This window comes from Pelobates fuscus, chromosome 2 (assembly GCF_036172605.1).
Source record: "Pelobates fuscus isolate aPelFus1 chromosome 2, aPelFus1.pri, whole genome shotgun sequence".
NCBI classification, from domain to species: domain Eukaryota; kingdom Metazoa; phylum Chordata; class Amphibia; order Anura; family Pelobatidae; genus Pelobates; species Pelobates fuscus.
Genome location: NC_086318.1, coordinates 268,029,874 through 268,056,990, shown reverse-complemented (window position 1 = coordinate 268,056,990; position 27,117 = coordinate 268,029,874). Strand labels below are relative to the sequence as shown.

The following is a 27,117-nucleotide window of genomic DNA, read 5'->3' as shown; positions in this document are numbered from 1 at the left end:
GGGGATAAGGACCACTATGGGAGGGAAGGGGGGGATAAGGACCACTATGGGAGGGAGGGGGGGGATAAGGACCACTATGGGAGGGAGGGGGGGGGATAAGGACCACTATACCACTATGGAAGGGAGGGGGGATAAGGACCACTATCGGAGGCAGGGGGTGGGATAAGGACCACTATGGGAGGGAGGGGGGGAGAAAAGGAACACTATGGGAGGGAGGGGGGGATAAGGACCACTATGGGAGGAAGGGAGGGGGGGATAAGGACCACTATGGGAGGGAGGGGGATAAGGACCACTATGGGAGGGAGGGGGGGGATAAGGACCACTAGGGGAGGGAGGGGGGGATAAGGACCACTAGGGGAGGGGAGGGGGAAGTAAGGACCACTAGGGGAGGGGAGGGGGAAGTAAGGACCACTAGGGGAGGGGTGAGTCAGGGGGGTGAAGGAACACGGGGGTGGGGAGGTAAGGACCACTGAGGGAGGAGGAGGGGAGGTCAGGACATATGGGGGGGGGGCAAATATCCTTGCACCGGCCCTGCACACACTGCATTCATACACACACTGCATTCATACACACACTGCATTCATACATACACACGCTGCACTCATACACACGCTGCACTCATACACACGCTGCACTCATACACACGCTGCACTCATACACACACACGCTGCACTCATACAGACACTGCACTCATACACACACGCTGCACTCATACGCACACACTGTAAATAAATATTCAATTAATATATTTTTTTTAGGATCTAATTTTATTTAGAAATTTACCAGTAGCTGCTGCATTTCCCACCCTAGTCTTATACTCGAGTCAATAAGGTTTCCCAGTTTTTTGGTGAAAAATTAGGGGCCTCGGCTTATATTCGGGTCGGCTTATACTCGAGTATATACGGTAAGTAGAATTATAGATCAGGGTGTTGCAGTGGATGTGATCTATTTGGATTTTGCCAAGGCATTTGATACAGTTCCACACAAAAGATTAGTGTTCAAACTCAAGGAAATCGGTCTCGATGAAAATGCTTGTTCTTGGGTAGAACATTGGCTTAAAAACAGAATACAAAGAGTTGTCGTTAATGGTAAATTTTCAAGCTGGACAGAGGTGGCAAGTGGTGTCCCTCAGGGGTCTGTTCTGGGACCCCTTCTATTTAACATTTTTATAAATGATCTTGAAGACAGCATTGAAAGTCATGTTTCAGTGTTTGCAGATGACACAAAACTTTGTAAAATAATACAATGTGAGCAAGATATTACTTTGCTGCAGAAGGATTTGGATAGACTGGAGGACTGGGCACTCAAATGGCAGATGAAATTTAATGTTGAAAAATGCAAAGTTATGCACTTCGGCGTAAAGAATACACAAGCAACGTATACCCTTAATGGAAGTGAATTAGGGATAACAACACACGAAAAGGACTTGGGAATTGTTATAGACAACAAACTATGCAACAATGTGCAATGTCAATCAGCAGTGGCCAAGGCCAGTAAGGTATTGTCATGCATGAAAAAGGGCATTCATTCTCGGGACGAGAATATCATTTTGCCTCTCTATAAATCACTGGTAAGACCACATATTGAATATGCTGTGCAATTTTGGGCACCTGTTCTAAAGAAGGATATCATGGCACGAGAAAAAGTGCAGAGGCGGGCTACAAAATTAATAAAAGGAATGGAACATATCAGCTATGAAGAAAGGTTAACAAATTTAAACCTATTTAGTTTAGAAAAACGTCGCCTGAGAGGGGATATGATAACATTATACAAATATATTCGGGGCCAATACAAACCATTGTGTGGAAATCTATTCACAAACCGGACTTTACATAGGACACGAGGCCATGCGTTTAGACTGGAAGAAAGAAGATTTCGTCTAAGGCAAAGGAAAGGTTTTTTTACTGTAAGAACAATCAGGATGTGGAATTCTCTGCCTGAAGAAGTGGTTCTATCAGAGTCCATACAGATGTTCAAACAGCTACTAGATGCATACTTGCAAAGACAGAATATTCAAGGATATAATATTTCAATGTAGGGTAATAACTGCTTGATTCAAGGATAAATCTGACTGCCATTCTGGGGTCAAGAAGGTTTTTTTTTTTTTTTTTTTTTTTTTTTTTTTGTCCTAGCTTGTTGCAAAATTGTGCTTCAAACTGGGTTTTTTTTTTTTTTTTTTTTTTTTTCCTTTTGGATCAACAGCAAAAAACAGGTGTGAGGAAGGCTGAACTTGATGGACGCAAGTCTCTTTTCAGCTATCTAACTATGTAACTATGTAACTATGTAATATACACATATATATATACACATATATACACATATATATATATATATACACACATATATATATACACACATATATATATATACACACATATATACACACATATATATATACATATATATATATACACATATATACACATATATATATATATATATACACACACACATATATATATATACACATATATATATATATATACACACATATATATATACACACACATATATATATACACACATATATACACACATATATACATATACACATATATACACATATATATATACACATATATACATATATATACACACATATATATATACACACATATATATATACACACATATATATATACACACATATATATATACACACATATATATACACATATATATATACATATACATATATATACACATATACACATACATACACATATACACATATACATATATACATACACATATACATATATGCATACACATATACACATACACATATACATATATACATACACATATACACATACACATATACACATATACACATACACATATACATATACATATACATATATACATACACATACACATATATACATACACATACACATATATAATTTTTTTTACACTTATTTTAATTGTATTTATTTTATTTCCAGCCAGCAGGGGGACTACCTGTCATTACAGGCAGTCCCCCTGCTGGCAATGCAGCAGGCAGCAAACCCGGCCATGTGATTCTGAGTTCCTATCAAGGACCTCACTCTCACATGGCCGGGGGGGGAGGGGGGCGGGTAAGTAAAAAAAAAAATTAAAAAAAAATGGAGGGCGTACTATTACGCCCTGCGGCGCTTAGAACCGCTTAGAATAGGGCGTAATAGTATGCCCTCCGGTTTTAAGGGGTTAAAATGGTGCTTTGGAAAACGAAGTTCTATGTTTAAGTTGCTTATATGCATGTATTCATTAAAAATATGCAAATTGCAAGTTTTTTTTTTGTTTTTTTAAGTTTTAACATTTTTCATTTTGGACGTGCACAGAAAAACAGATAGGCTTGCACTGCCACAACAGCGCAACAAACATAGTAGTGTCACATAAAGTCAAACATGTGTGAGACATAAAAATAAAGGCACTTTTTGTTATTTTTAAAATTAACAGGTTGTAACATGCTCTTTCGAGAGCCCAAACATGGGTACTTATGATTTTGGTATAAGGAGGTCGCCTTAGGGTATGTCACTTTTGTGCAGGGCTTAAGGCCCGTGAGTATGAAAAGATAACCTAAGGGGGCGGGTAATGGTTTTGCAAGCACCCACGTGGAGGTTGGTATATTAGTAAGATGTGTGGGTGGTTTATCCGAGGATTAAGATGCTCCATATCCCCGGAGCATAAAGTGGAGGTGGTTGGGGGGCACATCAAAGGGTAATAAGGTGCAACCAATATTGGATAGTGAAAAGGTCGGTGGGGCCAGTAGGGCACAGTTCCAAAGGTAGTAAAACCACATACTAAATGGTCTGGAACATGGGGTTTCATAACTGCAAACATATTAAAAGAAAAACATCAGATAATTAAATACAGTAATGCTGGTGAGTTAAGTGCCCCTCTAGGTAGCTTAAACCCAGGGTCAAAGAGCCTGCTGGATGGAAGGCAGCCACATTAGCCACGTCCCACTGGTGTACCGTTCTTGCAGAATTGTTTGCAGAGGCAGGAGCATGGAGTCCCAGAGAGTGCAAGAACAGGTCAGCTTCAGAGACGGATGTCAGTCGGTAGCACGGCCATCTTTTTCTCAGTTGAGGGATACCCCCCTTCAATGATGTGCACCACTGCAGCGTTGGGCGACTCAGGTTGTGAAAAAAAAGCTTAAAGAGTGTTCCTCAAATATATATGGCGTTGCGCCCCTGACTGCCTTCAATAGTGTGTCTTTATGAGACCTGGATTTGAAGCATAAGATGACATCTTTGTGTGTAAGGGTGTTGGTATTGGACCTTCCTGGAATTCTGTAGAGTCCATCTAAAGATAGTGCCTTCATCTGTTTAGGTGGTAGGATATCTGAGAACAGCCTCCGTATTAATTGTGGTAGTTCCACCGAGTCCATGGTGTCGGGTATCACCCGCACCTTCAGGTTATGTTGTTGCACGTTGTCCTCTAGCTGACAGATTTTATCACTGAGCTGTCCTCTAGCTGCCCGATTTTGGCACTGATAAAGACACACTACTGAAGGCAGTCACGTGTTGGTAGCCTCAAATAGTTTCTCTCCTGTGGAATCTTGTTTAATCCGTATGTCATGGATATCGTCCTCTGTGGCTTTGATGCGTCCTGTCAGGGTGCCCAAGTCCTCCCTCAGCATTGCCATTTCCGAGGCAAAGAAGGCTTTGAGGTCTGTCACCATGGAGGTAAGGTCCGTTTTCAACGCTAGTGGGGGTTCGGGTCTTGGTTGTACCCTGCTCCTGCGGCGAGGAGATGGTGCTTCCGACAGTTCAAGGTCCTCGTCTTCCGAGGCAGAGGGGGTAGTCTTGTGGCGAGTCGGGCCGTAACTCCACAGTCTTGGGCCTACATGGCTGCTAAAGAAGCAAGCCAATATTTCAGGTTTGGCTCTCTGCATGCCCCTGGGATTTTCGGGAGTGCTTTCCCATGATGTGCCGGTGCCCTGTAAGTAGTTTGTGAGGGCCCAGGTGTGCAAATAAGTGGCTTTAATGCAGTGTTCCACAGGAGTTGAGGCAACATGCATCTGGTCTGATCGCTGGTTAGCTCCACCCCCTCAAAAAAGCAAGTTTTTTTTTTGATGTGCAAACAGAGTATTGGCAATTCAGAGAAGTAGAGCTTTAGGTCTGTCACATATCAGATGGGTTTCACCCATTTAGAAGAACCAGGACTCATGTCCTTCGATATATGTACTGCTCAGGTAGCTCTGTGATATTTGATCTGTCTGATGGGTTTCACCCGCCTGTAGGAACTGGGGCTTCGTCTCCAGTGTTTATATACAATTACTCTGTGTATTGCTAACTGGAATCTGGGGCTGTGTGCTTGGGACCACATGTCCCTTTAATGGAACAAAGAAAGGACACATGAACCCGAGCATGCAGCCCCCTTATTTCCATACAAGTGACACGTGGTCCTGAGTGCACAGCCTCGATTATTAAAAAAGTAATAAAATTGGGTTTAATACTGTGCTACACATAGTTTGCACTGTTTAATGTATTTTGGGTGACATAGGTAGTAGTTAGAGGAAGTATCTCCATATGTGTGTGGCATTTGTTTATTTAAACCAATTTTTATGAAAAATAAAAGATTTTTGCATATATTAATCTCTTCATCCAGTTTTCAGTGAGTGTGCGATACTATTCATATGTATATTATTAAACACAGGTTACCTAATTTAATAGGTTTTGAGGGGTTGATTTGAGGGTTATCCTGGTATTAGCACCTCAATACAATATTACATGTTTTAGTGCCGACATCAATAATTATTATTTTTGTTTATTAAATGGAATACTCCAAGTACCTTAACCCCTTAACACCGCAGCCAAATGTACAAGTTGTGAACGAAACAAAATGTAAACAAAACCTGGCATTTGCGCTATATGTCTGTCAAACCGTAATTCACCTCTTTCATATTAAATGCACCCCCCCCTTATTATATATCATTTTATTCAGGGGAAACAGGGCTTTCATTTAATATAAAATATTTAGCTATGAAACATAATTTAATATGAAAAACATGGGAGAAAATAAGATTTTTTTTATTTTTTTAGTTCTACATGACATTTTAACTGTCAATGTCATAATACTGTGCTTTTACTGCAATAAAATACACATATTTGTATTCAGCAAAGTCTCACGTGTAAAACAGTACCCCCTATGTACAGGTTTTATGGTGTTTTGGGAAGTTACAGGGTCAAATATAGCGTGTTACATTTGAAATTGAAATTCGTCAGATTGGTTACGTTGCCTTTGAGACTGTATAGTAGCCCAGGAAATAAATTTACACCCATAATGGCATACCATTTGCAATAGTAGACGACCCAAGGTATTGCAAATGGGGTATGTCCAGTCTTTTTTAGTAGCCATTTGGTCACAAACACTGGCCAAAGTTAGCGTTAGTATTTGTTTGTGTGTGAAAAATGCAAAAAACGCCAATTTTGGCCAGTGTTTGTGACTAAGTGGCTACTAAAAAAGACTGGACATACCCCATTTGCAATACCTTGGGTTGTCTACTATTGCAAATAGTATGCCATCATAGGGGTAATTTTCATTCTTGGGCTACCATAGGGTCATAAAGGCAACGTAAGCAATCTGGCGAATTTTAATGTGAAAAAAATGAATCACAAGCCTTATATTTGACGCTGTAATTTTTTAAAACACCATAAAACCTGTACATGAGGGGTACTGTTGTACTCGGGAGACTTCGCTGAACACAAATATTTGTGTTTCAAAACAGTAAAAAGTATTGCAGCAGTAATATCGTCCGTGTAAGTGCTGTTTGTGCGTGAAAAATGCAAAAACCGTAACTTTTACTGGCGATATCATCGTTGTAATACATTTTACTGTTTTGAAACACTAATATTTGTGTTCAGTGAAGTCTCCCGAGTAAAACAGAACCCCCCATGTACAGGTTTTATGGTGTCTTGGAAAGTTATAGGGTTAAATATAGTGCTAGCAAATTAAATTCCTTATACTTTCGGCATGGGTTGTCAGGCAGGTCCCGCTAATTGTAATTAATTAGGATACCTAATTATGTAAAATTATTACATAAATATATGTGTAGAATTAATATATGTATATATATACATATGTGTATGTATACGTTTATATATATATATATTTTTTTTAAATATTTTTATTTATATATAGGTATATATATAGTGATATATACGTATATATTTATGTATATAGATATATATATTATTTCGTTCTACGTGTATTTTGATATAAATATATATTAATATCACAATACAGTTAGAACGAAATAAAACACATCTATATATTTTTTAATATTTTATTTTTAATTATTTTTTTTAATTTAATTTTTTTACGTATTTACATATTTATTTATTTTTATATTATTTATAAATATATATATAACAATAATTATATATATATATTTAATCAGTATCAGTCTACGTGTAATTTGATATTAATATATATATATATATATAATTATATATATATTAATATTAAAATACACCTAGACGGTGTATGTGTGTGTGTGTATATGTGTGTATATATATATATATATATATATATATATATATATACTTAGATCATATATATATATAATATATATATATATATGATCTAAGTATATATATATATTTTTTACACTTTTAACATTATTTTATTTTATTTTCAGCCAGCAGGGGGACCAACTGTCATTACAGTTGGTCCCCCTGCTGGCAATGCCTGAGCCAGCTATACCGGCCATGTGATTGTGAGGTCCTCGCAAGGACCTCACTCTCACATGACCGGGAGGGACCGGAGGAGGAAGATCTGCCGCGGGGGGGCTCCCTGGGGGTCCCCCCAACCGCGATCGCCGGCGTGGGACCACCGGCGACCGGGTAAGTTAAAAAAAAACGGCGGGCGTATATTTACGTCCGGCAGCGTTTAGAGCCGCTTTTAAAAGGACGTAAATATACGTCCGCCGGTCTTAAGGGGTTAATCAATACGGTCCCCTGCAGTGGTTATGGTGATGGGAGTTGCATGGCGCCAACCAATTAAAAAAATATTGTTTTAGCACAGTTTGACAACTTGCCTCCACAACAACCACTGCATCCAGTCTTCTGCAGTAGGAGAAGCCAGAGTGCCTATAGAAGGATTCACTGTAGGCACCAAGACCACTTCAGCTCATTAAAGTGGCTTAGGTGCACTGTCCCATGTCCCTTAACCCTATAATGGTAATTACTGCAATTTCTAAGAAACTGCAATAATTACCTCTGAGGGTTAACTCCACCTCTAGTGACAGCCACTAGAGGGACTTCCTGAATTGAAACGGAGCTTTGGTAGGGTATCTGACGCTAGACGTCCTCACGCTCTGCATGAGGACTTGCAGCATTAGATTTTTTCCCCATAGGAAAACATTGAATAATGCTTTCCTATTGGGAAATCCTAATGCAAGTGCGACCATTAGGAGGAGCGTGGGCGGAGCCTGATCCAGCGCTGACAGACATCGGCGCTGGATTCAGGTAAGTTACCGAAGGGATTTTACCCCCTCAACTGCACAGGAGGCTTTGTTTCCCTGGCACTATAGACTCCCTTAGGTGCGTCTGTTGAGTACACTAAGCAAATGAGTACAGTCCTGCATTTGCTGTGCTTTGCTCTACAGAGACATCCGGCTATAAAGCAATAATCTGCTAGGACCCAGATACATTGTCAAACCATGCTAAAACCGTTTCACCTTTTATAATGGGATGGGCCAGGGCATTCTATGCACCCTACACACTAGAGTGTGATGTAGTAGTTATGGTGCTTGAGGTGTTCCTTTATACAGTGCTTTAATGAGTGAATCAGGGCTTCAATTACAAGGGAGGCGTGGTGATTATTTGTACCAATATTGTTGAGTATGCCGAGCACTCCATACAAGTACTGACAAGGTTAACTTGTTTTCAGCTGTGACTGGCCAGGTTGGAAGACAAAGTCAGTAAATAACTGGATGCAGGCACCTCGCAAGAACTACTAGCTAGGGAGTGGAGCCAATATCAGAAAAGGGTACCAGGAGATAAGATATAATTTATTTGTCAATTTCACCTCACAAATGGCGAGGATGCGAGTGGAAATTTTTAATCCTCATACCTCATGCTCGGTTTGAAAAAGTTTCACAGTTATGTTCCTCTGGAAACCTGCAATATTTCCATGCTGAAAAACTCCAAGTCTGGTGATTATCACAGGGTGAAGGACACGGAAATTTACATTAACCACGCGGTGTTCGGTTACGACAACAGTCTCTGGAATGGTGAAAGATTCAATTTCCTGCTTCAGAGCTAAACAGGAATTAAAGGATATTTCAAATTAAAATATGATGACAATTATCCCTTATATATATATGCCATATTTCCCACAATGTATTAGGGACATACTAAACATAATACTGGGATGATGGGATGATTGGCTGCAATGCTCAGCACTTTCAATAGGTGGCAGTATACTTTTCACACACATACCTGGTAATGACTCTGCTGTAACTCAAAATATGTTGTTCTCTTCTGCAGTGCTTGATACTAAGTTGCAAACAGTTGCCAATGTTTACTTGCTGATATAAGAATAGTTGTATAATGCAATCATAGTAAATTACATAAAAATACTAGAAAAATGGGTCAATATACTTGTAGAACTAGATTACGGATTTAATATAGTATATGCTTTGATAGGAACCTGGGGACAGAGGTTTTAAACATGGGCATTATGGGCAAAATAATATGGGTACACATGCCAAGGAACATATTGAACCTGTTTCTGATGAAATCATGGGTATAATTATTTTTCTATATGGCGATTATGGTGGAATATCATGGTTACACATGCCAAGAAACACAATTAACCTGTTTCTTAATAGTATATGGTTAGAATTAATTTTCAATATGGGAATTATGGGATGAATATCATGTTTATACATGCCAAGGAAAATTTTTAACCTGTTTCTGATGGAATCATGGGTATAATTATCTTTCTATATGGGTATTATGGGTAGGATATGGTAAAATATTCCATATTTTGGAAAGGTCTCTTAGATGAATTTCACACTGAGGTGTGGTTGATCTTGAGTGACATGAACAGATGACAATAAGTGTTGTAAGCTCTTTCTGAGTGACCATGGAACATGGGATGACCTAATAAGGAATTGCCAACAAGCATATTGTATCAATAGCATTGACTTGTAACGCTTACACAGCCATTTTAGTGGTATATATGTAGAATGTACTATTTGTGAAAGGGGCTGTAGCGGAGTAGAAGTATAAACTGCAATATCTCCGTTGGTAGACGTAATCAGCATACAAATAAAGGGTAACGTCGTAATTCCAATCCCATTCCCCAACAACTGGACGAAACACAGTTTTGGGAGTCAATTGAACTTTTATTGAACCACAACCGGCTTTATACAAACCCCATGCAATGGGTTTCCTTAATGACATTCCAGGGGTTTTTCCCTGGTGGACCTTGTGGAAGACTGGGAACAAAGTTACATTTCCCATGATCCTTTTCTGTACTGGGAAGGTAATTGCGTAAGAACATTTCTTAATTAAATTATCTCCCAGTACAGAACATTAAACAATATTTTTAAAACATCATAACTCTTATAATATTTATCAGAACTCCACTTCACTGAATAGCTGGGATCGGAGCGCTCAATCTGTCCATTTATCGAGAATAAATGGAAACTATCCAAACATTTCTCAGTATGTACCATTGGGTAATAAATATAAAAAATAAGAAAAGGGCATTTAAAGCATTTAAATCAGACAAATCAGAGGCATCCTATCCAAGGATAATAATGCTTGCAAAAAGGCAATTAAAGTGGCTAAACTAGAAAATGAGAATTTGATAGCCAAAGAATGCAAAACCAACAAGACTTTAGAAAAACAGACTTTTCTAAAATTAGAATATGTGTAAAGGAGTCATTGTCAGACTGGAGCAACTTAAATGGAGTCCAAAATAAATGGGATTATTTAAAAGCTGCACTACTGAAGGCAACAGAAAATTGCATTAGGCTTGTCAGTAAAAGCAAAAAATTCAAGAAACCACTGTGGTACTCCGCAGATGTGGCCAAAATAGTAAAAAACTAAAAGTTAGCATTTAGTAATTATAAAAAAACCCAGAGTGAGGAAGACAGAATGACCTATAAGATTAGGCAGAAAGAGGCTAAGCAAGTTATAAGAGCTTCCAAATCACACACAGAAGAGAAAATAGCACAGTCAGTAAAAAAGGGGGACAAAACTTTTTTTAGATACATAAATGAGAAAAGAAAAGTAAAACAAGGATTAGTTAGATTAAAAACAAAAGAAGGAAGGTATGTAGATGAGGATAAAGGTCTAGCTGACTGCCTCAATGAATATTTTTGTTCGGTATTTACAGCTGAAAATGAAGGAAAGGGACCTCTGTTAAAAAAAAGGATAAATGAGTCATTTATTACACGTGAGTTTACAGAGGAAGAGGTTCTATTTCAACTGTCAAAAGTAAAGACAAATAAGTCAATGGGACCTGATGGAATACACCCAAAGCTATTAAAAGAGCTTAGTGGTGTACTAGCAAAACCATTAACAGATTTATTTAACCAATCATTGTTAACAGGAGTAGTCCCATAAGATTGGAAGTTAGCGAATGTTGTGCCCATTCACAAGAAAGGTAATAGGGAGGAGTCGGGCAACTATAGGCCAGTAAGCCTTACTTCAGTAGTGGGGAAAGTGATGGAAACCATGTTAAAGGATAGGATTGTTGAACATCTAAAAACACATGGATTTCAAGATCAGAGACAACATGGGTTTACTTCAGGGAGATCATGCCAAACTAATCTTATTGATTTTTTTGATTGGGTAACTAAAATTATAGATCAGGGTGGTGCAGTAGACATTGCTTACCTAGATTTCAGTAAGGCTTTTGACACTGTTGCACATAGAAGGCTTATCAATAAACTGCAATCTTTGAGTTTGGATTCCAATATTGTTGAATGGGTAAGGCAGTGGCTGAGTGACAGGCAACAGAGGGTTGTAGTCAATGGAGTATGTTACAAAACTGTTACAAAAACCTTATTGCACTGTGTACTTTTCAATGCTATTTTCGCCTTTCTGTCTTATGTGCAGTCGTTGGTATGGTTCAGCACGAATCCTTTGTGTAAGCGTATAGGTGGCCGCCATTTCGGGACTTTGCACGTGTTCGCGGCCATCTTACGTGCGAACAGCGGTGTTTGCCAGCAATCGTCTGGAACTAAAAACGGAGACGCACCCAGGCGAACACCGCTGAGACCTCCAGGATAGCATAACTTCGTGCTGGACCTACCGAATAGCCCACCGTTCGGTAGGACGATTACTCTCCGCCAGGGGAGTACAGCGACCTCCAGGATAACTATGGATGACCATGGGTTCGTGGAGTTTTCCCGTACGAACGGAGACCGACCGCAAGGCCTAAACGTGTGGAACTATTTTCGGCCAGAAAGTCTGTGCGGTCGGTCAAAACTTTGAAAACCCCTAACTCCGGAACCGTTCATCCGAACAGGTTGGTTTTCGGATATGTTGCTCCCCTGAACAAGACCTGTACAGCGGTGTAGGATTTAAAGGGGTACCCCCTGGTTTCGGGGTACATCCAGAACTTGGTTGAAAATATGTACTGTATAATTGGGTTAACTGTTTATCTGAGGGGAGGAGATGTGTGGGAGGTACCCAATATGTGATTGGTGATTTTATGCCTCCCCCTGGGAGTATCCTGTTTACATGTAACCACAATAAAAAGCAGGCTGGTCAGCCCAGTCCTCAGTTCTTACTTGACCCTCAAATCGCTGCTTTGACTCGTTTTGTGGGTAGAAAAGGTATCCTAGCTATGCTATAGCTAGTGGGATGTTTCCACACTTACAGGACTCGCATGGAATACTATGGAACTCGGCTCTCCCCTCTTCAGCAACTAGGAATCCAGACAACTAAACGGTCCAGCTCTCAGCTAGCCTAAGGGTAACCGTAACATTTGGTGGCAGCGGTGGGATGATTCTGGATATCCTAGGAGAGGCACGGAACGGATGGAGAGCACCTACGCAAAATTGAAACGTACAACCCTGAAAGATTTATTGGAAAGCAGAGGAAGGCACGCCAGCAACCGGCCAAAGAGGGAACTGATCGCAGAATTGACAGAACTGGATCAAAGCTCCACCATGGCGGAAACACCAATCACGGATGATGATGCAAAGGCAAGAATTGTTCGGGGGAGGCTTCCCTTATACGGGCCAAACCCATCTATAGAACTGATACAGCAATTGATGGTGGAGGCAGACGCGGATTTACAAAAGACCCGAGCCTACAACATTGAAATGGCCAACGCACAACGCACTGCTGAAGCCCCACAAGTAATCGTTCCTGTTGAAACTGCTGGGAAGCCTAAAATACCCTTTGCGGCATTCCGATCCTTCCTGGAGAGCGAGACAGGAATTGATGAGTACTTGGCAGACTTCGAAAGGCAATGCGCCCTGCACCAGATTCCCACCAGAGAGTGGCCCACGATCTTGTCTGGGAAGCTATCTGGGCGAGCCCTGGAAGCTTTTCGTACTTTGGGTACTGAGGAAGTGACACAGTATGAACGAGTTAAAGAGACTCTGCTAAAAAGATACGCGGTGACTCCAGACACGTATCGCCGGCAGTTTCGGGGCACGAAAAAGAAGCCTAACGATACACATATGGAATGGGCGCACCGAATGCGGAGAGCGGTAAATCACTGGATGAGCGGAAGTAAAGCTGTGACTGGTGAGGAAATTTTACAATTATTCCTCTTAGAACATTTTTACGATGGCATGGAACAAAAAGGGAAGGAGTGGCTGCGAGACAGGCGACCTTCCACTCTAGAAGAAGCGGCCAAATTAGCTGATGAACATTACGATTCACGTCTTCACGAGTCCACAAACTACCGGGCTCCAGCACGGGTTGAGCCCAGAGAGGTTTACCGTGCACCTCCTCGTACGGAGTTCCGGGCCCCAGTACCCGCCGGGCCCCCCAGACACTCAGGGTCATCCAATAACAATTTTGATCGTCCTAGGCCCACTTGCCACCGATGCAAGCAACCAGGACATTTCATGGCCAACTGCCCGCTTGGCACACACCAGACGCCCAGGAATTACAATTACCCCTCTGGGCCCTACCGTCCTGCCCGAGCCCTCTGTGTTAACCAGGAGACCCCTATGGAGGAATATTTGGGGCCGCTTCACGAGGCAGACCCGGTATATGCGGCTTCGGATAACCGACAGCACCATCGGCAGAAGGTATGGCTCGAAGGGCGATCTACCGAGGGGTTGAGAGACACAGGGGCTACCATAACACTGGTACAAAGTCATTTGGTGCCAGAACACAAAAGGTCAGGGCAGACCGTAGCCGTTAGAGTGGCGGGAGGGGATGTGTACAAAGTCCCGACCGCTAAAGTACATCTTGATTGGGGAGCGGGGAAAGGAGCTGTAAACGTGGGTATAATGGACCATTTACCTGCTGAAGTACTACTGGGCAATGATTTGGGCCCCATGACTTCAGCCTATGCACCAGTATATAACAACGAAGCGAACCCAGTGACTACACGGGCACAAGCCCGGACGGACCGAGAACCCTCACCAGTGCGGGAGACCCAGGTAAGACCAACCCCGACTTCTCTTGACCTGTTAGACCCCATACCCTGGGACACCCCAGTTACCTTTGAGACCGAGTCTAGGACTGACCCGACCTTACAAAAATACCGGGAACGAGCAGAGACAGGGGGGAGCGGGGCAGATAACGAAACTTTTCTATGGGAAAAAGGGAAACTATACCGCTTGACAGAGAAAAAGGGACAACGTAGGCGACAGCTGGTAGTACCCCACAAATACCGTCAGGAAATCCTCAAAATAGGACACGACATCCCCTTGGCAGGTCACTTAGCTATAACACGTACGCTACACCGCATTACCCACACATTCTTTTGGCCAGGAGTACACGCTGACGTTAAGAATTACTGTAATACTTGCGATGTATGTCAACGAGTGGGAAGGCGAGGCGATCACCCTAAAGCGCATCTAGTCAATATGCCCATTGTAGAGGAACCCTTTAGCAGGGTTGCTATTGACCTAGTAGGACCACTGGCCACCCCTAGTCCCTCCGGTAAGCGCTACATCCTTACCGTAGTAGACTACGCTACCCGGTACCCCGAGGCAGTCGCCCTGTCCAACATCCAAGCGGATACGGTAGCGAATGCCCTGGTACAAGTATTCTCCCGGGTAGGATTTCCAAAAGAAATTCTATCCGACCGGGGCACCCAATTCACAGCAGAATTGACCCAACAACTCTGGCAGGTGTGCAAAATTAAATCCCTCCTGAGTTCACCCTATCATCCCCAAACGAACGGACTTTGTGAAAGGTTTAACGGAACCCTCAAGCAAATGCTCAAAACGTTCACACAGGAGTACCGAGATTGGGAACGCTTTCTGCCGCATCTCCTATTTGCGTATCGGGAGGTGCCCCAGGAAACGACAGGGTTCTCTCCCTTTGAGTTGCTCTACGGACGAAAGGTACGGGGCCCCCTAAACCTGATCCGAGAACACTGGGAAGGAGAGACGGAAACGGACGGTGTCCCTATTGTACCATACGTATTGGAACTCAGGGACCGCATGGAGCAGCTAGCCAAATCAGTGCAGGCTAACCTCCAGTCGGCCCAGAAAAGACAGAAAGTATGGTACGATAGGGGGGCCCGAAGGAGAATCTTTACCGTAGGACAAAAGGTGTTAGTACTTAAGCCGGTAAAGACCGACAAGTTACAAGCATCATGGCAGGGCCCATACCAGATCGTAGAAAAAAGGGGCGACACCACTTATGTTATAGCCAGTTGTCACGACAACAACCTCAGGAAGACATTCCATGTAAACATGCTCAAGGAATACTTGGAGCGCCCCGAGAACGTGACCGCCGTATGTTGCCCTCCCCAGGAAGACCCCGACAGTCTACCCATTCCCGACTTGCTGGAAAAGAGTCCACCCACAGGGGTAGTGACCCAGGTTCAGATAGGAGACCGACTTAGCCCCACTGAAAGGGAGCAGCTCAATACACTCCTCCAGTCCAAGCACCTCACGTTCTCCCAGAAGCCAGGGTACACCACCTTAACTACCCACCAGGTCGATACCCCCGGACAAACACCCTTACGCCAACCCCCGTATCGCATCCCCGAGGCCGTTAGAGCCGGAATGAAGAAGGAGATAGATGAGATGCTCCAACTCAGGGTGATTGAGCCCTCCGATAGTCCCTGGGCCTCCCCGGTTGTCCTGGTACCCAAGAAAGATGGGACAACCCGGTTCTGTGTAGACTATAGGAGACTCAATGAAAAAACAGTAACAGACGCCTACCCTATGCCCAGGGTAGACGAGCTACTTGATCGCATAGCCAGGGGAAATTACCTGACCACTATCGACCTCTGTAAGGGTTACTGGCAGATTCCCCTGGCCCCGGAGGCTATCCCCAAGTCGGCCTTCGTCACCCCCTTCGGCCTATACCAGTTTAAGGTAATGCCGTTTGGGATGAAGAACGCCCCCGCTACATTCCAGCGCTTGGTGGATAGACTCCTGGATGGCTTCCAGGGTTTTGCCTGTGCATACCTGGACGACATAGCGATTCACAGTGAGTCCTGGGAGGACCACTTAGCTCACGTAGGAATGGTTCTGGATCAGATCCGGGCGGCTGGCCTGACTCTGAAACCAGAAAAATGTCACTTTGGGATGGCCGAGGTACAGTACCTGGGTCATCGGGTGGGGTGCGGAAAACAGCGACCCGAGCCGGCCAAGATAGAAGCTGTTGTCAACTGGCCCACCCCCATCACAAAAACCCAGGTTTTAGCCTTTCTGGGCACAGCAGGGTACTATAGACGATTTGTACCCGACTACAGCACACTTGCCAAACCTTTGACGGACTTGACCAAGAAAAACTTACCTCGACAGGTCCTGTGGTCTCCCCACTGTGAAACGGCTTTTCAGGCCCTCAAAAATGCTTTGGTTAATGCTCCTGTCCTGGCGGCCCCAGCCCTTAACAAACGTTTTATCGTCCATACAGACGCTTCCATGTTCGGGCTGGGAGCCGTCCTTAGCCAAGTAGGTGAAGATGGAGGGGAGCACCCAGTGGCCTACATCAGCCGGAAGCTCCTGCCCCGCGAAGTCAGCTATGCAGCGATTGAAAAGGAGTGTTTGGCCTTGGTATGGGCATTAAAGAAATTGACTCCCTATTTATATGGACAAGAGTTCACTCTGGTCACCGACCATAACCCGTTGGTGTGGCTAAACCGGGTCTCTGGAGATAACGGCAGGTTATTACGTTGGAGCTTATCATTACAACCCTTCAATTTCACCATTTCCTACCGACCTGGGAAACAGAATGGCAATGCGGACGGGTTGTCCAGACAAACGGACCTCAGCCCAGCATAACCAGCGGTCTGGACAGCCTTAGTCTGCCCCGAAAAGGGGTCAGACGGTGTCTGCCAGAGTGTTCCACAAAAAGGGAGCACTGTTACAAAACTGTTACAAAAACCTTATTGCACTGTGTACTTTTCAATGCTATTTTCGCCTTTCTGTCTTATGTGCAGTCGTTGGTATGGTTCAGCACGAATCCTTTGTGTAAGCGTATAGGTGGCCGCCATTTCGGGACTTTGCACGTGTTCGCGGCCATCTTACGTGCGAACAGCGGTGTTTGCCAGCAATCGTCTGGAACTAAAAACGGAGACGCACCCAGGCGAACACCGCTGAGACCTCCAGGATAGCATAACTTCGTGCTGGACCTACCGAATAGCCCACCGTTCGGTAGGACGATTACTCTCCGCCAGGGGAGTACAGCGACCTCCAGGATAACTATGGATGACCATGGGTTCGTGGAGTTTTCCCGTACGAACGGAGACCGACCGCAAGGCCTAAACGTGTGGAACTATTTTCGGCCAGAAAGTCTGTGCGGTCGGTCAAAACTTTGAAAACCCCTAACTCCGGAACCGTTCATCCGAACAGGTTGGTTTTCGGATATGTTGCTCCCCTGAACAAGACCTGTACAGCGGTGTAGGATTTAAAGGGGTACCCCCTGGTTTCGGGGTACATCCAGAACTTGGTTGAAAATATGTACTGTATAATTGGGTTAACTGTTTATCTGAGGGGAGGAGATGTGTGGGAGGTACCCAATATGTGATTGGTGATTTTATGCCTCCCCCTGGGAGTATCCTGTTTACATGTAACCACAATAAAAAGCAGGCTGGTCAGCCCAGTCCTCAGTTCTTACTTGACCCTCAAATCGCTGCTTTGACTCGTTTTGTGGGTAGAAAAGGTATCCTAGCTATGCTATAGCTAGTGGGATGTTTCCACACTTACAGGACTCGCATGGAATACTATGGAACTCGGCTCTCCCCTCTTCAGCAACTAGGAATCCAGACAACTAAACGGTCCAGCTCTCAGCTAGCCTAAGGGTAACCGTAACAGAGTATATTCGAAGCTTGGGCTTGTCACCAGTGGGGTACCTCAGGGATCTGTACTTGGACCCATTCTCTTTAATATTTTTATTAGTGATATTGCAGAAGGTCTTGATGGTAAGGTGTGTCTTTTTGCGGATGATACTAAGATATGTAACAGGGTTGATGTTCCAGGAGGGATAAGCCAAATGGCAAATGATTTAGGTAAACTAGAAAAATGGTCAGAGTTGTGGCAACTGACATTTAATGTGGATAAGTGCAAGATAATGCATCTTGGACGTAAAAACCCAAGGGCAGAGTACAGAATATTTGATAGAGTCCTAACCTCAACATCTGAGAAAAGGGATTTAGGGGTGATTATTTCTGAGGACTTAAAGGTAGGCAGACAATGTAATAGAGCAGCAGGAAATGCTAGCAGAATGCTTGGTTGTATAGGGAGAGGTATTAGCAGTAGAAAGAGGGAAGTGCTCATGCCATTGTACAGAACACTGGTGAGACCTCACTTGGAGTACTGTACACAGTACTGGAGACCATATCTTCAGAAGGATATTGATACCTTAGAGAGAGTTCAAAGAAGGGCTACTAAACTGGTTCATGGATTGCAGGATAAAACTTACCAGGAAAGGTTAAAGGATCTTAAAGCATACTCGTTTTCCTGGCACTAGAGTGCCCTGAGGGTGCCCCCACCCTCAGGGACCCCCTCCCGCCCGGATCTGGAAAGGGGTTAAATCTTACCTTTTTCCAGCGCTGGGCGGAGAGCTCTCCTCCTGCTCTCCTCCTCCGATCCGCCTTTTCTCCTCCCCGTCGGCTGAATGCGCACGCGCGGCAAGAGCTGCGCGCGCATTCAGCCGGTCACATAGGAAAGCATTCATAATGCTTTCCTATGGACGCTTGCGTGCTCTCACTGTGATTTTCACAGTGAGAATCACGCAAGCGCCTCTAGTGGCTGTCAGTGAGACAGCCACTAGAGGAAAAAGGGGAAGGCTTAACTAATTGATAAACATAGCAGTTTCTCTGAAACTGCTATGTTTATAAAACAATTAGTTAACCCTAGCTGGACCTGGCACCCAGACCACTTCATTAAGCTGAAGTGGTCTGGGTGCCTAGAGTGGTCCTTTAACATGTATAGCTTGGTGGAAAGACGAGACAGGGGGGATATGATAGAAACATTTAAATACATAAAGGGAATCAACACAGTAAAGGAGGAGACTATATTTAAAAGAAGAAAAACTACCACAACCAGAGGACATAGTCTAAAATTAGAAGGACAAAGGTTTAAAAATAATATCAGGAAGTATTACTTTACTGAGAGGGTAGTGGATGCATGGAATAGCCTTCCAGCTGAAGTGGTAGAGGTTAACACAGTAAAGGAGTTTAAGCATGCGTGGGATAGGCATAAGGCTATCCTAACTATAAGATAATGCCAGGGACTAATGAAAGTATTTAGAAAACTGGGCAGACTAGATGGGCCGAATGGTTCTTATCTGCCGTCACATTCTATGTTTCTATGTTTCTATGTAACCTTGATGTTTCACCCATAATGTCCATGTATAAAAATATTGATACCCACAATCTTAACTGAAACAAGTTAAATATGTTCCTATGGCTAGCAGCGGAGAGGAATGGCTGCCTAATCTCTGAGCTCCTCCGTACTCGCCCTGCAAATCGCTAGAAAGCTGCCCCAAACGCAAATATGGGGAAACACACTAAGACTGGGGGTACCCCCAAACCATCGAGCACCCGCCCACCTGCAATCCAGGCGTCGGTCAGGCAATACATGACCGCGCAGCCGGACCCATCATCCCAGGCCTCCGCTGAGGCCTTCCTGTACTCGGAGGCCTCATCCATGAGCCCGAACTCCCAGGTCGGCGAAACGAGCGGAGAGGCCACAGATCACCCACCGGCAGACTGGATGGCCCTGCTGAGAGCACTGCCCACCAGAGCCGACTTGACCCAAGCCACATCAGCCCTCCATGCCTCGATCCGGGCCGACCTCCAACTGATGAGAGCAGACATGCAAGGTATGGCGGACCGCATGGCGCGTCTGGAGGAGGAACAAGACAACCTCACCGTGGCCCATACTACCACAGAGTCCACACTTCACGACCACACTGCCCATTTGCAAGCCATGGCTCGCCATGTCGAAGACCTCGACAACAGGGGCCGCAGAAATAACCTGCGGATCAGAGGCCTACCTGAAAACGAAGAACCCTCAACCCGGCTCACTGACACGCTTACCATCTTATTTAACGGCCTTCTAGGCCGGCCCACGGACATGCCGATCGACTTTGTCCGAGCACACAGGGCACTAAGACCCAGAGGTCCTGAAGGGGCGCCGCCGAGAGATGTAATATGCTGCTTAACTATCTTCTCCCTCAAAGAAGACATACTACAGGCGGCTCGCAATGCAGGACCCATCACCCATGAGGATCACCCTATCCAAATATTTCCAGATCTTTGCCCGGCCACATTGGGCTATCGCAGGGCTCTGAAACCCCTCACTCGAGCCCTGACAGCTCAGAAGGTGAGATACCGATGGACTTTCCCGACTGGCCTAACCGCTCACACTCCCAGCGGTCCCATGCCGGTACGCAATCAACAGGACCTGCGAGATCTCACTGTCGAGCTCCAGCTACCACCCTTAAACATGACTTGGCCTGACCCGCTAGACTTCTACACTGGCCCTCCCAGGCCGGCACGAGACGACCCGCCGCCACAAAGAAGAACCAGATCCAGAACGGAGACGGCACGACCAGCCGGCAACCCCCGTTGAGTTCCGCGACTCCTAAGAGACTCTGAGACCCACCGATCGAGGTACCTGCCTATAGACTATAACCTGCTGGGGAGCTTACCATAAGGTACCTCTCTAACCACACTGGACTACCGGACTCCCACTTTTGTTTCACTTTTGGGTGGGGGGCTTGAACGGGGGGCTTGACGACCCAGCGGCTTACGCTGTGCTCCGATCACCACTTCGACAGGAACCATTCTCTTAACGGGCCGAGCTGCCGTAAGGGGACTGACTCTGCCACACCACCAAACACGGGCCACAGAGACGTGGGGACTCGATGCCACCGACACACCTCGAGAACACTGGCAACGGAGATATAGAGTCTTTGTCGGAGGGCCCTAAAAGTTTCCTTTCGAGGAGTGGATGGGTATAGAGCATGGGGAAGGGTAGGCAGGAGAGGGACACAGCCACAACACACACACTTGCCGCTAGGGCTCAAGGCTACACCACGACACACCACCTAACTAGACACGCCATGAAGCTCACGTACACACACGACTTATTAGGCTTGACGCCTGGTTCACACGACACACACAATTTTACAATACCCCACTCACAAGATCACAGATAACTTAGGGGCTAGAGTACTCTTTGGGCGGGGCGGGTAGGGGGACGATAGAGGGGCCTTCCACGTGGGAGTTTTTTTTTTTTTTTTGTCACCGCTATAGGTGACCCCACGGGGAAAACACCCCGTCCTTTTCTCTCTTTTTTCTTTTTCTCTCCCCTCTCTGAACCGGGACCCCGGAGAGGGACCGTGTATACACGAGAGGCATTTGGTAACCAGTAGGCCACGTTCCCACCTGGCCGGGGTGTCAGGAAGAAAGGCAAGGGGACTCGACCGAACCGCTAGTACGGACGGGACGACTCCACCTCGGCCTACACCCGAGCCATTTCTTTGTATATTGTTGTTTATTGTTTGACTTGTGTTTATTTTATTTTATTTTGTCTCTGCACCTACTCCTAGGCACTAAAAGTCCGGCTGCGGTGTTCGCGAGGGGACTCGGGAAGGGGCCTCATCAGGGACCATCCGTCCAGGTAATACTCTCTCCCTACACCCCTGAAACGCACCTCCCCCAAACCCACCCAACACCTGGGTAGTAACACAGCCCGTAGGCCCACAACTTATCTGTCCACATTACCCCTGACAGAGAGGTCAACCGGAGCTACGTCATGCAGACCCCGAAACCGCTAGCTAGAGCGGACATCAACATTATCTCTATTAACGCCAAGGGCCTTAACCAACCTGAAAAACGATCACAGGCGCTCCGCCACTTTCACAGCCACAGAGCCCACATAGTATTTATACAGGAGACCCATTTTAAGGAAGGTCTGACACCTAGAATGACCGACAAAAGGATCGCCCAATGCTACCTCAGCAACAACCCCTTAGGGAAATCCAAAGGTACGGCCATCCTCCTTCATAAATCCCTACATTTCACACCCACAGCAACCCTGAAAGATGACTGGGGAAGGTTCATATGCGTTAAGGGAACGATAGCCGACCGTACGTACACGTTAGCCAACCTGTATGCTCCTAACACTGCTCAACACCGTTTCATGACTAGATCGCTGAAAGCCATCATGGCCTTCTCGGAGGGTTGTCTGATCATGGGGGGTGACCTTAATGTGGCCCTACAACCAAGCTTAGACACATCCGCGGGCACCTCAACGATACCCAGACATGTGTTGGCTACTATCAACAAAACCCTTAGAGACCAACGCCTGACAGACTGCTGGAGGGCGACACACCCTGACGACAGAGACTTTACCTTCTATTCCAATCCAAACAAGACGTACTCCAGACTAGACTACTTTTTCCTGCAACACTACTACCTGACAGATGTTAAGTCAGTGACGATTGGAACCGCGACATGGTCAGACCATGCACCACTCACCATGACACTGACATCTCCCCTCTATAAACCGACGTGCAGCAACTGGCGACTGAACGAAGCCTTACTTAATGACCTAACAGTAACCACGGAATCCCGAACCAAACTTGCCCAATACTTCACAGACAATGTTACCCCAGACGTGACACCCCTCTGTGTGTGGGAAGCTCACAAATGCGTTATACGAGGTTACTTCATAGCTAAAAGTGCAGCCATGAAAAAAGAAAAGGCTGCTAGAATGACAGGCATAATCGCGGAGATACAGGTGGTGGAGGCCAGGCACAAACTAACACGGCTCCAGAGCGATGGTGCCAAGTTACTGACACTACGTAGGGAACTGGCGTCCATCATGAACGCCAACCACCAAAGGGCACACCTGCGCACCAAAGCTTTCTTTCATACACACGCCAACAAATGCGGGGCCTTGTTGGCCCGTATGATCGCCAAAAAGAGAGCTGAATCCTACATACCTAAAATTCGCGACAAAGACGGACGACTGAAACAACTCCCGGGGGACATGGCAGAGGCTATACGGGAATACTATGCGGGGCTTTATGCCATACACCCCGATAGGGAGCCACCGCGTCAGGGTGACGTCCTACCAGAGACCAGACAATACCTACACGCACACATACAAAAACGACTTCCCCGGGAAGCCACGAATGCCCTTGATGAACCGATCACACCACACGAACTAGCCTGGGCCATAAAAGAGTCGAAATTGGGCAAATGCCCGGGCCCTGACGGTCTTCCCACCAGATACTATAAAAAGTTTGCCGACGTATTATCCCCACACCTCCTGACTGCCCTTAACGCCCTACGAGACGGAGCCAGCCTGCCCACACAGACTCTAGCGGCCAACATCTCCCTAATCCCAAAGGAAGGTAAAAACCCAGAACTCTGTGCAAGCTACAGACCTATCTCCCTACTAAACTGTGACCTTAAACTCTTCACAAAAATACTAACCCGCAGACTACAAACTTACCTCCCTGATCTCATACATAGGGACCAGGCAGGGTTCACGCCCCAGAGAGAAGCAAGAGACAACACCATCAGGACACTCGATCTCATTCACAGGGCACAATGCAGTCGGGAAGGCCTCCTCTTGCTCTCCACAGATGCGGAGAAGGCCTTCGACCGCATAGATTGGGGCTACATGCTAGCGGTATTAGAAGCGATAGGTCTGGGCCCACAATTGATGAGCTGGATACGAGCTTTGTACTCTAAACCCACAGCAAGGGTATGCGTGAACGGGTTGTTCACGGAACCGTTCCCCATCCGGAATGGCACAAGACAGGGCTGCCCTTTGTCCCCACTGCTCTTTGTACTGGCACTGGAGCCCTTTCTTAACTCCGTCCGGGAAAACCAGGCCATAAAAGGGATACAAGTAGGGAGGACGAGACACATAGTGGCTGCCTTTGCAGATGATCTGCTGTTCTATGTCACCCAGCCTGAAACGTCAATGCCAGCAATCATGGCAGAGTTCCAGCTCTACGGCCAATTATCGAACTTCAAAATTAACCTCTCCAAATCTTCGGTTCTGAATGTCTCGATCCCACCCAATAGAGTAGACGCCCTGAAACACACACTCCCATTCCAATGGTCTGACACCACTATAAGATACTTAGGCACCTCCATACCAAGAGACCTGTCACAAATATACACCGCTAATTTTCAACCCCTCCTGGCCGCAATACGTAGAGACCTGGAGGAATGGACTAAAGTCCGCCTTTCCTGGTTTGGACGCATTGGAGTGCTGAAAATGAACATTCTGCCCAGGCTGCTCTACTTGTTCCAGACACTACCAATCCACATACCTGAGGCATACTTCTCAACGCTGCGCTCCATGGCACTAAGATTTACATGGCACAACCTGAAGGCACGGGTCAAACACGACACTCTCACGCTACCTAAACGGAAAGGTGGCCTGGCCCTCCCAGACTTCCAGGTCTATTACAAAGCGACCCATCTCCAGAGGGTGATGGAATGGTCCAAATCAGAGGTCCACAAGTTGTGGAAGGAAATAGAATCAGACCAGATAGCCAGACCGATAGGGCTCCTGCCGTGGCTAGACCACCACCAGGGCAGACAGCTGGCTAACCCACACCCACTAATCAGAGCGACCTTAATGGTTTGGCATAAGGTGGGGACACCCTCCTCCCTCACCACACCCATTTCCCCACTCTTACCCCTGACACATAATGACGCCTTCCCACCCGGACTAGACGCTGGCCCGTTTCAACAACTGCTAGGAAACCCGCTACCTAGACTCTGCCACGCTATCACCAACGGCACGATACGGACTCTTGAGTCCCTGTTGCCTGAGGAGAGACCAACGTTCATGACGCAATTCAGATACAAACAACTATTCGCCTACCTACTAATAATCGCCAAGGACGTCCACGCACACAGGCCACTCACAGACTTTGAAAGGCTCTGCCATGACCCAAGCCCACTGGCCAGGGGACTGTCCACACTCTATAGCCTCCTCATGGACGCAAAGAGACTCCCCCCACCGAGCTTCATGAGTAAATGGGAAACTGATCTGGGAACCACACTCTCGCCAACCCAGTGGGAAAAGATCTGTACCCTTTCCCTTCACTGTGCAACATCCAGTGGCATACAAGAAACGGCCTATAAGGTACTATCTCGCTGGTACCGCACGCCAATGGTCACCCATTCCTACGACCCAACCGCCACCAACAATTGTTGGAGATGTGAGAAAGCTCTAGGCACTCTCCTCCATATCTGGTGGACATGCCCCTTGATACAACCCTACTGGGCAGCAATCCACATGATCATCACAAAATTTTCTGATACTCCGCCCCGCCTAGACCCAGCAGCCTTCCTCCTACACCACACCTCCGCCCGTAGCTCATCTTATAAAAAATCCCTAACGATCAGGATATTAAACACAGCCAAGAGCCTAATTCCCTTATACTGGAAACAAAAAACCCCACCACCTGTGTCAGCCTGGTTTAAACGTATGGAAGAACTCAGGGCGCTGGAGGAGCTTACCTCACACGCAGAGGGGAGAGAACAGTCATATATGACGACCTGGACACACTGGATTCTGACTACGACGAAACCCGACTTCCAGACACTTATCACAGACTGAGTAGACATCAGTAGGAACGTGGCCTGAGACGATGGGTAGAGGTGACAGGGAAAGACCACAAAGACAGCGCACGTCATACATAGTGCTACCACAGACAGAGATTAACACGATGGTCTTAGCCCTGACGGGGACGAAGGGCCACACAGACACATGGGGCAGGGATGATGCTTCCCTAAAAGCCGTAGATCCCCCCCCCCCTTGTTTTCTCATCTCCACCCCCCCCACCCCCACCCCCCCCCCCCCCCGACCCGGGCGAACTTGCGGGCCACGCAGCCGGACCAGGATACAGCGGACCACAGGTATGCCATCTAAGGCTTAACCACACATGCTTCAACCGGGAAACCTGCGCGTTTCCCTGCATTGCTGCACCGATGCTCACGATTCGCTGAATACTGTACCTGATAACTTGTATGTGCCATTTACTGGAAACCTGCGTGTTTCACCGAATCACTTTTGAGACACTTACTTTTATTGTTGTTCGAATGTATAATCTTGAAAAACTGAATAAAATTTAACTCACAAAAAAAAATATGTTCCTATGTATGTATAAACATGATATTCCACCCATAATCCCCATATAGAAAAAAATATATACTCATTATTCCATCAGAAACCCGTTAAATATAGTCCTTGGCATCTGTAACCTTGATGTTTCACCCATAATTCCCATATTCTTATCAGAAACAGGATAAATATGTTCCTTGACAGCAGGTAAAATGTGCTTTGCACATACATGTACTATATTTAATCAGTAATCTAGTTCTACAAGTGTTTTTGATCTATTTTTCTAGTATTTTTTTGTAATTTACTATGATTGCATTATACAACTGTTCTTATATCAGCAAGTGAATAGTTAAACATTTGCATCTACGGTTTGAAACTTAGTATCAAGCACTGCAGAAGAG

General features: G+C 45.4%; 1 protein-coding gene across 1 annotated transcript in view; it reads right to left on the bottom strand.

Moving 5' to 3' along the window:
• Positions 1–27,117, bottom strand: part of B3GALNT2 (beta-1,3-N-acetylgalactosaminyltransferase 2) — a 331,198-nt gene that overhangs the window by 159,263 nt on the left and 144,818 nt on the right. Inside the window, exon 4 of the mRNA XM_063443383.1 lies at positions 9,067–9,254. Coding sequence (XP_063299453.1) covers positions 9,067–9,254 — 188 coding nt within the window. The remainder of the gene's footprint in view (positions 1–9,066; positions 9,255–27,117) is intronic.